Source organism: Sus scrofa, chromosome 9 (assembly GCF_054392235.1).
Source record: "Sus scrofa isolate SSC_HxYL_T2T_F1_AM1 chromosome 9, Sscrofa_HxYL_maternal_Yorkshire_Landrace_v2.0, whole genome shotgun sequence".
NCBI classification, from domain to species: domain Eukaryota; kingdom Metazoa; phylum Chordata; class Mammalia; order Artiodactyla; family Suidae; genus Sus; species Sus scrofa.
Genome location: NC_139391.1, coordinates 39,855,091 through 39,864,976, shown reverse-complemented (window position 1 = coordinate 39,864,976; position 9,886 = coordinate 39,855,091). Strand labels below are relative to the sequence as shown.

The window sequence follows — 9,886 nt, the reverse complement described above, 5'->3', positions numbered from 1 at the left end:
TGAAGTGGGCTGAGGGGCGTGGCCCCGACTTGAGGGAAAAATGAGAAGAGGACCTGTTGGGCGCCGAGAGCTGGCAGCTGAGGGGCGGGGTCCAGGCGCTCCTGCGTTGACACTAGGCAGGGATGCCCTATAGGCATCTCGGTGCTCCCGCAATGCCCTCTGCACACCCAAGGGCCACTAGGTATGGGGTCTTGCTCTGCGCAGGCTGTGCTGAGTTACAAAGGTTTTTTTGTTCTTTTGGTTCTGGTTTTTTTTTTTTTTTTTTTTTTTTTTTTTGTCTTTTTTGTTGTTGTTGTTGCTATTTCTTGGGCCGCTCCCGCGGCATATGGAGGTTCCCAGGCCAGGGGTTGAATCGGAGCTGTAGCCACCGGCCTACGCCAGAGCCACAGCAACGCTGGATCCGAGCCGCGTCTGCGACCTACACCACAGCTCACGGCAACGCCGGATCGTTAACCCACTGAGCAAGGGCAGGGACCGAACCCGCAACCTCATGGTTCCTAGTCGGATTCGTTAACCACTGCGCCACGACGGGAACTCCCTGGTTTTTGTCTTTTTAGGGCCGCGCCTGAGGCACATGGAGGTTCCCAGGCTAGGGCCAGAATCAGAGCTGCAGCCGCCGGCCTACACCACAGCTGCAACTCCAGATCTGAGCCTCATCTGCCACCTAAGCCACAACTAAGCGGCAACGCTGGATCCTTAACCCACTGAGCGAGGCCAGGGATCAAACCTGGGCCCTCATGGATGCTAGTCAGATTAGTTTTTGCTGAGCCAGGAGGGGAACTCCTGGGTTACAAAGATTTAATTTTAGACCTCTAACACAACAGGAAACTGGGTTGAACAGTTTTTCCAGCCAGTGTGTGAAAGGCAGGCGAGAGGAAGATACATTCCCACATTCAGGAGTACTGTAGCAGGATTAGACATATTTGTATGAAGATACAGGTTTACCAAACAGACTTGAGATTCTGGTTTGCCATAAAATTCCTTCTACCTACTTTTGTTAGGTACACTTCTACTGTAGGGTTATCACCCTATAATTAGAAAATATCTCATTTCTGAGCTGGGGGTGGCATTAGACCAGAAGGGAAGCACATACTGCATTTATAATTCCCAAGTCTTCAGTGAACAGATGGTTAGAGAACATCAAGAACACAAGATAGAGGAAAAACCAACAGTTGAAAACATGTTCAACTTTGCTAGTAATTAAGCATTTGAAAAAATAAGATAGCCAAGAGATAATAATAATAATAATAATAATAATATTTCATGCCTATTTAAATTGGAAACTTGAAAAAACTCTAAAATCTCGGAGTTCCCATTGAGGCTCAATGGGTTATGAACTCAGCTAGTATCCATGAGGATGCAGGTTCAATCCCTGGCCTCCTCAGTGGGTTAAGGATCTGTCATTGCAGCTCCAATTCGACTCCTAGCCTGGGAACTTCCTTATGCTGCAGGTTCGGCCCTAAAAAAAAAAGTCTAAAATGTCACTGTTAATGAGACTGAAGAGAAGGAGATGCACTCATTGGGGGCACTGAATATTGGTTGTTTTTAGAGATGGCAATCTAGTAGAAAATAAGAATCGGGGGAAATATTTACATCCTTCTTCAAAATTGTAGTCTAATATCCTTACGGCATCCAAAACAAAGTAAAAAAAAGTTTTAGTATCTTTATAACAAAAGTAGTTGGAAAAATGCAACTATTCAAAAAGGAGAGAAAGATTAAGCTCAGTTGGCTAACAGAATAGTATGTAGGCAATACAACTGAGGAAATTCCCAGATTAAATGGAAAGGCAGGAGTTCCCATTTGTGACACAGTGGAAATGAATTCAACTAGTATCCATGAGGATGTGAGTTCCAACCCTGGCCTTGCTCAGTGGGTTGGGGATCCAGTGTTGCAGTGAGCTATGGTATAGATCACAGATGAGGCTTGGGTTCTGCATTGCTGTGGCTGTGGAGTAGGCTGGCAGCTATAGCTCCAACTGGACCCCTTGCCTGGTAACTTCCATATGCCACAGGTGTGGCCCTAATAGGCAAAAAAAAAAAAAAGCAAATTTGAAATAATAATGAGTAGAGCAACTGTATTGTTAAATTGTTGCAATTATGTTAAACTACTTATAAATAAGGGAAGAAGCAATGGAAGAATTGTTATTAGTGAAAGTGCTTATATTGTAACTATAGTTACAAAAATTTATAGGTGTTCCTGTTGTGGCGCAGTACAAATGAATCTGACTAGTAACCATGAAGTTTCGGGTTCGATCCCTGTCCTCGCTCAGTGGGTTAGGGATCCAGGTGGTTTAGGTCACAGATGTGTTGCTGTGGCTCTGATTCAACCCCTAGCCTGGGAACCTCCATATGCCTTGGGTGCGGCCCTGAAAAGCAAAAATATATATGTGTGTGTGTGTGTGTTTTAACAATTTTGAATTGGCTAAGATATTTTACTATAGTATTTCTGCATTTGAATTTAATAACATGATCTAAATTAGCCTTTTTATGAGATGATCTTCAGTTTGCTGTTCAGTTACTTAGGTAGCCTTGCTTAAACCTTGTTTTGCATTTTTCAGTGCATAGCAAGTTTGCATTTTGAATGTATTTTTGACAGGTATAGCTAAATCATGGGAGGGCAGAGTCCAGGAGTGTTAAGTTTACCCCAGAAGTAGGCTAAAAATACTTGGGTTTGTCAAATCAGTCCTGAGACTTGTAGGATATTACTGATATAGAATGGATTAGTTGGAAAGAGGAATTAGTTTGTAGTGAAAGATATATATTTAATTTTAACACAATGATGGAATAACCCAATTAAAATGGCTTGTGATTAATAGTTGAAAATGTGTAATTGGAAGTCAAATGAAAGCACCCAGGGCTAAAGATTTAGATAAAACACTTAAAGTGATAAAACTTATTAAACACTTAAAGTGATAAATAAAAGCTATGTAAGTTTTGGGAAGGCATCTTTCAAATCAGTTTGGAAGTTCTAGCTTTTTTAAATACACATTTCTGAAAGTTAATGTTTCTTGCTTTTGCATTAGAGACTGTCTTGTCATACAGTTTAAAGTCTCGAGTTCTTGTTTGTATATTTATATATAATCAAAAGAGGTGCTAAGTAAGTGAATTTTCTTTGGTAATAATAACCTATTTTGCACATACATTAGAAATACCAATAGTATTATCTGTAGCAATAAAGTAATCCTTATCACCACTCCCCAAGTAATGAGTAAACATGCTACCAGGGAGATCACTTGAGGAAATTTCCTTTCACTAAATGTAAGTGGCTTTCTTGATTATTGTCAGTCAATAAACACAAGTGAAAATAGCTAATGGCCATTAGTTTGCAAACTCCATTTTATTCATAGTTTGTGTTTCTGTTTTTTTTTTTAATTAGTTCACAAATCTGGTACATACAGGCAGTTAAAAAACTGGTTATCGATTTGATAATCAGAAGCCTCTGATATAATGACACAGTCTTCATGAAAACATTGTAAAACAGAGAATACATGATAATACTCTCTTTGAAAGCACTGGTTGCAAACATCCATGTTTTTAAGAAAATATAACTTTACATATATATTTTAAGCAAGCTATACCTCTTACATAAATTCAGACAATAGAAGGAGTGTGCAATCATAATGCTTATTTTATGGAAAAAATGAAAATTATTATAACTGTGGACTATATGCTTTTAAGTAATTAGAGCCCTCTTGGATTGGATGTAGAGCCTAAAGATATTTTCCTTAATTTACAACCATCCTGGTCAAAAAGAGCTGAACAGTTGGTCAGTAAGTAGGACTGCCATTACGAAGTTTAACCTATATTCTTTACAATTTCTGTAAAGTGTTCCAATTCCAGCTACTTTAGTTAACTGAGAATAGTCTTCAGTTTTTAAATGAAGGCTTTTCATGGAATTAGGCTTTTTAAACTTAGTTTTTATGAGAATGTCACTTTTTAAAATTGAGTTTAAAGATTATTTCATGAACTCTAAACATCCTAGTTCTTTAGTTATCGCAAAGAAAGAGAACTTCAGGAGTAGCAGGATGGACTATCAGACACAAATGCCAGTAGAGGACAATAAGTCAAAAGCCTCCTAGTGTATCAAAGAGGAGACCATTCAAACCAGAATGAATCAATGCACACTCCTCCTAGAAGGCTCCTCTGTTTAGAAACTGGAATGAGGATTACCACCTATTTTACACAAACATTATTGGAGTGACGTCCTGTAATGGGGATGCTTAGTTTTCACTCGTGGCATGTGAGATTAAGGAGTTATTAACTTGAGCTTTCTATGGAGGCACTAAGGCCGTGCAGCTCCTTTTCCAAAGGACATATGGATAAAAGACAAGGTAGAGGACTCTGAAAACTTTCCAATTTACTTTTCTCTGAAAAGTTAAATTCTGCGTAACAGTAAGAATGTTTGCCGAAACAAAACTGGCACGTAAAAACTGATTTAAGAGACAGACATTCAAGATAAAATGTACTGAAGATACAATAACAAATTTTGACCTGATAACCCTCATGCTGTCTTATAGCAAAACACTAAAGTTCATGCAACAGAGAAATTGGTAACATAAGGACTTTTTCTCCAGACTTTGTTGTGGGGAGAGGGGAAGGAGGACAGAATATACTGTTTTCTTCAGTTTGCTTTCATAATGAATTCTTCTTGCTTTTAACTGACTTTCCCAAATTTTCCAAGTCATTTCTGATAAATCATTCTTCAATAGGAGGAGACCAGGTAAACTTACATGAACGACATCAGGTATCTTTTGAGTTCCTTCTGTCTGCCAGAGGAGTGAGCAAATAAACAATGTAAAACTACCTCCACAACGAAAATGGCTGGTAGAATTGGAACAGGAGTTAGTTGTCTTTAGTATACTTGTAATAAAATAAAGCTTGTTCTGAAATCACAAGGACTGGTAAGAGAAGAGCTTGTATAAAAGCTACTGGGTTCTCTAGAAAATGGATACAGTTATAGAATGTGAGAATATACAGAACTCACACTCAAGTTATAAAAATAGACATGGTTCTTGGACAAAAAGCAAATGAGTACAAAAGAATCCTTCAAACATGAACTATTTTAAAAAGACACATCCATATAAAATAACAAAATGTCATCTCAGAGCTCCAACAAGTAGTCTGTTGAAATGACTGCAGAGGGGAGATGTACTAGAGACAGACAGGTCAAGAACCCAGAGCTGATCTGTCTGACTCTTCTGGCTGGCAGTGTACATTGGTGATCACAAGCAGACTGCTTTGGAGACTGATACATATACATATATGTATATATACACACACATGTATATGGTTGATGGTATTTGGTGAATGAATGATATAACCCAAGATATTAAATAATCTCTGAAAGATTAACTTTTTTACCTTCTACACTTGACAGTGTTGCACATGAGAAAGGATTCTAGGTTTTTTCACCCAGAATCAACCCTGCCATTCACAACTCATGCTCCATGCCCCATGGTTTCTATTGTGCCCCAAAGGATCAGTCTAGACTAAATATATAATAGAAAATAATTCTGGCCTTGAAATGAAGAGGGGTGGATCAGTAACTCATGCTCAGTACTTATAAATCACAGATACTGAAACTAAAGGTTGGTCTCCTTTTACTGCAAAGGAGATGCCATGAGCTAAAGAAAGTCATGAGAGAAAGAAAGTCAACAAGATATGGGTAGCAGCACCTTTCCATACCCGCCTGGATTTGAAAGGAGACTTTCACTCCTTATTCCTTTCAAACACAAAGTTCGTCAGCTGGAAGGGAAAAAAATGGCTCTAAAGTTAAAGAGTCCCCAGAGAAAACGAGCAGTCCATGAAATATGCCCTCTGTGGGCTAAAGGACAAGTTGCAGAACCAGTTAAGACACAAGAGGCAGCCCAAAGTCTTACTTAATTGTGGTTTTAGCATAGTATAGCACATTATGGGCAGCCTTTCCCAATCCGATCAATTCAGCACCATCCATGTCCAATCCAAAAAATTCCTGAAGAGTAGGCTTTTATCTTTGGTACCACCTTATGAGTTATTCTTGGTTTGCAATAGCTGCAAAGAAGCAAAAAAGCTGGTACCTTTGCCTTGTCTATGAGTACAAATGCTGGGACTCTGATTGATGCAACCACTGAGGCCAGTTGAAATAATACTGTAGCACACAGGAGTGATGCCTCCAGTTCCCAGGTTCCAGATAATAGCAGCCATGCCCAGACAGGAGCGGGATCGTCCATCCCCATTGGTTAAGGCCTTCGGTTTGTTGTCCTCAGAGTAGAATAAAATACTGTGTTCCTACGGACAAGGAACTCCAGAAGAACCCACTGTCTACATTTGGACGGGGATTTTAAGTACCACACATGCCAGGCACAGAAATAGGACTGGCCTGTGACTGTCGCACTGGGAAAAGCTTCTGTTTTGGCAGCACGAACTAAAAACTTCTTAGTGTGTTCTGGTTTTAGTCCTCTTTCCTGAGTGAAGCAGCCAGGGAGTGCCAAGTTCCACGAGACCCCAAGTCTAATACTCAGCATTCATTCTCTCCGTGGTCTTCTTCCACCCAGGCTACAATTTTCCCTTCCCATCCAGGGATGGCATCATCATCGTGGAAAACCTAGAGAAAGAAAAGAAGCCCCTAGGAGTTCCCCTCGTGGCGCAGCGGAAACGAATCCGACTAGGAACCATGAGGTTGCAGGTTCGATCCCTGCCCTTGCTCAGTGGGTTAAGGATCCGGCATTGCTGTGAGCTGTGGTCTAGGTCACAGACATGGCTCAGATCCTGAGTTGCTGTGGCTGTGGTGTAGGCCGGCGGCCCCTAGCCTAGGAACCTCCATATGCCATGGGTGCAGCCCTAAAAAGACAAAAAAAAAAAAAAAAAAAAAGAGAGGGGGGGGAATTTTGGCCCCCGGCATTGTAAACAAAGGGTTAGAACAAAGGCCATATTTAATAGGTGTTCCTGCAGTTTTTTTCATTCATTCAATTCATTTCCTAAACCACTAAGAGAATGTTTTGAAAACATTTCAGTAAGGAAATCTTTACAAAATAAAACATTGGCTTTCCAACCTTTTTCATTCCAAAACCACAATGACAGCTCTTGCAAATAGGTCATAACCAGAACTCTGCTTTTTTTTAAAAAGTCTCTTTTTTGGCAGATGGAGTATAAGAGAAGTGTAGGCTAGGAAAACAGTCAAGGAGGAGTTCCTTTCGTGGCTCAGTGGTTAACGAACCTGACTAGGATCTATGAGGATGTGCGTTTGATCCCTGGTCTTGGTCAGTTAAGGATTCAGCATTGCCATGGGCTGTGCACGTGCATTCCACCCCTAGCCTGGGAACTTCCGTATGCCAAGGGTGTGGCCCTAAAAAGCAAAAAAAAAAAAAGAAAAAGAAAGAAAGAAAGAAAAAAAGAAAAAGCAAACAGTCAAGGAGTTAAGAATAGGCATAGATAACTTTGCAGAATTTCCTCATTTTTATTTTCTGAGAAAATACCACAACACACAGTTTCATGTACTCTTGCCAGTTCATTTTTTTGCTCTATATAGGATGCAGAAAGTTTTCTATGATTTGGCTAGACAGAAAAGAGATCCCAAAGCCAAGCTTTTGTTCAATATAAGTTCTTCATTTTCCCTAAAAAAACTTTTTTCTTTTTAAAATGAAAATTTTGTCCAAGTTTGGTCAAAGTGATTAAGACTTTAAACTAAGGAAGCCATCAGCTTCTTGGGCCATTCCCTGCACCTTCTCGGTCTAGAGTAATCGAGTGGCCTGAGGCTCTGGGAAACTCCTCTGACCTGGTTAGGGATCGCAGGTATACCTCTGGGTACTAATCCTTGAGTAGGAGTCTGGGGTTCAAGAATGACCAACTAGAAGTTCCCGTGGTTGCGCAGTGGTAACAAATCCAACTAATATCCATGAGGATTCAGGTTAGATCCCTGGCCTTGCTCAGTGGGTTAAGGATCCACTGCTACCATGAGCTGTGGTATATGTTGCAGACATGGCTCAGGTCCCGGGTTGCTGTGGCTGTGGTGTAGGCCGGCAGCTATAGCTCTGATTATCTTTTTTTTTTTTTTTTTTTTTTTTTTTTGTCTTTTCTACGGCCAAACCCACGGCATAGGGAGGTTCCCAGGCTAGGGATCTAATCGGAGGTGTAGCCACAAGCCTACACCACAGCCACAGCAACAAGGTATCCGAGCCATGTCTTCGACCTACACCACAGCTCACTGAAACACTGGATCCTTAACCCACTGAGCGAGGCCAGGGATGGAACACACAATCTCATGGTTCCTAGTCAGATTTGTTAACCACTGAGCCAAGACAGGAACTCCCAGCTCTGATTGGACCCCAGCCTGGGAACTTCCATATGCCGAGGGTGCAGCCCTAAAAACAAAACAAAAAAACACAACTAAACCACTTAGACTCCCTGGTAAATTCTGTACCTCCTCTTTGACGGTGCCAAACTCAGGATCCAGGGCTTTGAAGTGATAACGGTGATTTCCTTCTCGATCAATAGCTGCTTTAAAATCCTTCAGTGTCACCTCCCCCAACCTGCAACAGAAGGAGAGAATACTAAAATAGACCACTTATTAGTAAGTTGGAAAGATAAGGTGTTCACTTGAAACCCAGACCCCTGCCAAAGTCTCTGCAGGCAGAAACAGCATGGCCTTGTTTGGTCACTGCGCTTGATGACCCAGACGAGGCTGAGACAGCGGAAGTAAGGGAGCCAGACATATAGGGAATGAAAATGGTATCACAAATGGGGCAATCTGAGAATACTTTTTAAAAATAAATTTATTGCTTTGGCAGTAGCCAAAGCGCTTTTTTCCTGTTTTACTCTGGAAATAAGACACAAAGTCTCTGAAATCGAACTCTTTAAACTATCAACATATCTTAGTTCTCTTAATTTCCTTTTTTGCAACAATTCCGTTTCTCTAGGCTGGAGAATTAAATCAAGTATCACCATCTTTACTTCAGAAAGTTCCCCTCTAACCCAGGCCAAATAAGCAGAAAGGGAAATTTTATCCCAGTAGCTGGTTCCAGAGTTTAAAAATCTTTATTTCAAAGCCATTTAGGAGTTCCTATTGTGGCTCAGCAGGTTAAGAATCCAACTAGTTATCCATGAGTACCCAGGTTCAATCCCCGGCCTTGCTTGGTGGGTTAAGGATCTGGCATTGCCATGAGTTGCAGCGGAGGCTGCAGACGTGGCTCGGATTCCGTGTTGCTGTGGCTGTGGTGTAGGTCGGCAGCTGCAGCTCTGATTTGACCCTAGCCTGGGAACTTCCATATGCCGTGGGTGAGGCCCTAAGAAGAAAAAAAAAAAAATCAAAGCCATTTACCTTAAAAGGGAGGATATTAACTGAGTGTTTGAAAATTTTAAGCATGAATTCTCTGTAGGTTAGTTGCAGTCATCAAATAATAACAAAGATCAATGAGTGATAAACAGCCCTACAATGCCAAGCTGCAATCCACGGCTATTACCAGGAGCTATTTTCGACACTTAAAAAATGGTTATTCCTTAACTTGGGTCATCTTTCCATATCAAGATTGGAAGCACTATTATTGTGTCTGTACCTGGTAGGAGATCATGACTTGTCCCTTGCAATGTCACTGCTTAGTGGTGAAGCTGCACTGGAATCTGTATCTTCTGTACTCTTCTCACGACACTGCGGCTCAAACACCTCTCAGTGGGTTAGACAGACAGTAACTAATGATTCTGCCTTCCTGTCCTTTTTTTTTTTCTTTTTTCTTTTTTGGCTGCCCCGTGGCATATGGAGTTCCTAGGCCAGGGATCAGACCTAAGCCACAATTGTGACCTACACTGCAGCTGTGGCAACAATGGATCCCTTAATCCACTGTACTGGGCCAGGGATCAAACCTGCATCCTGGTGCTACAGAGACATCACTGATCCTGTTGCACCACAATGGGAG

At 41.1% G+C, this 9,886-nt stretch overlaps 1 protein-coding gene across 6 annotated transcripts in view; it reads right to left on the bottom strand.

Annotated features, from left to right (window-relative positions):
* Positions 1–3,317: 3,317 nt before the first annotated feature.
* The window catches only part of DIXDC1 (DIX domain containing 1), a 78,745-nt gene continuing 72,176 nt past the window's right edge, over positions 3,318–9,886 (bottom strand). For all 6 annotated transcript variants that reach the window (XM_084976016.1, XM_084976017.1, XM_003129869.6 and 3 more), the window contains 2 exons: positions 8,398–8,506; positions 3,318–6,582 (listed from right to left, as the gene is read on the bottom strand). In XM_084976016.1, the coding sequence (XP_084832142.1) occupies positions 6,496–6,582; positions 8,398–8,506 (196 nt within the window). In that variant the 3' untranslated portion in view covers positions 3,318–6,495. The remainder of the gene's footprint in view (positions 6,583–8,397; positions 8,507–9,886) is intronic.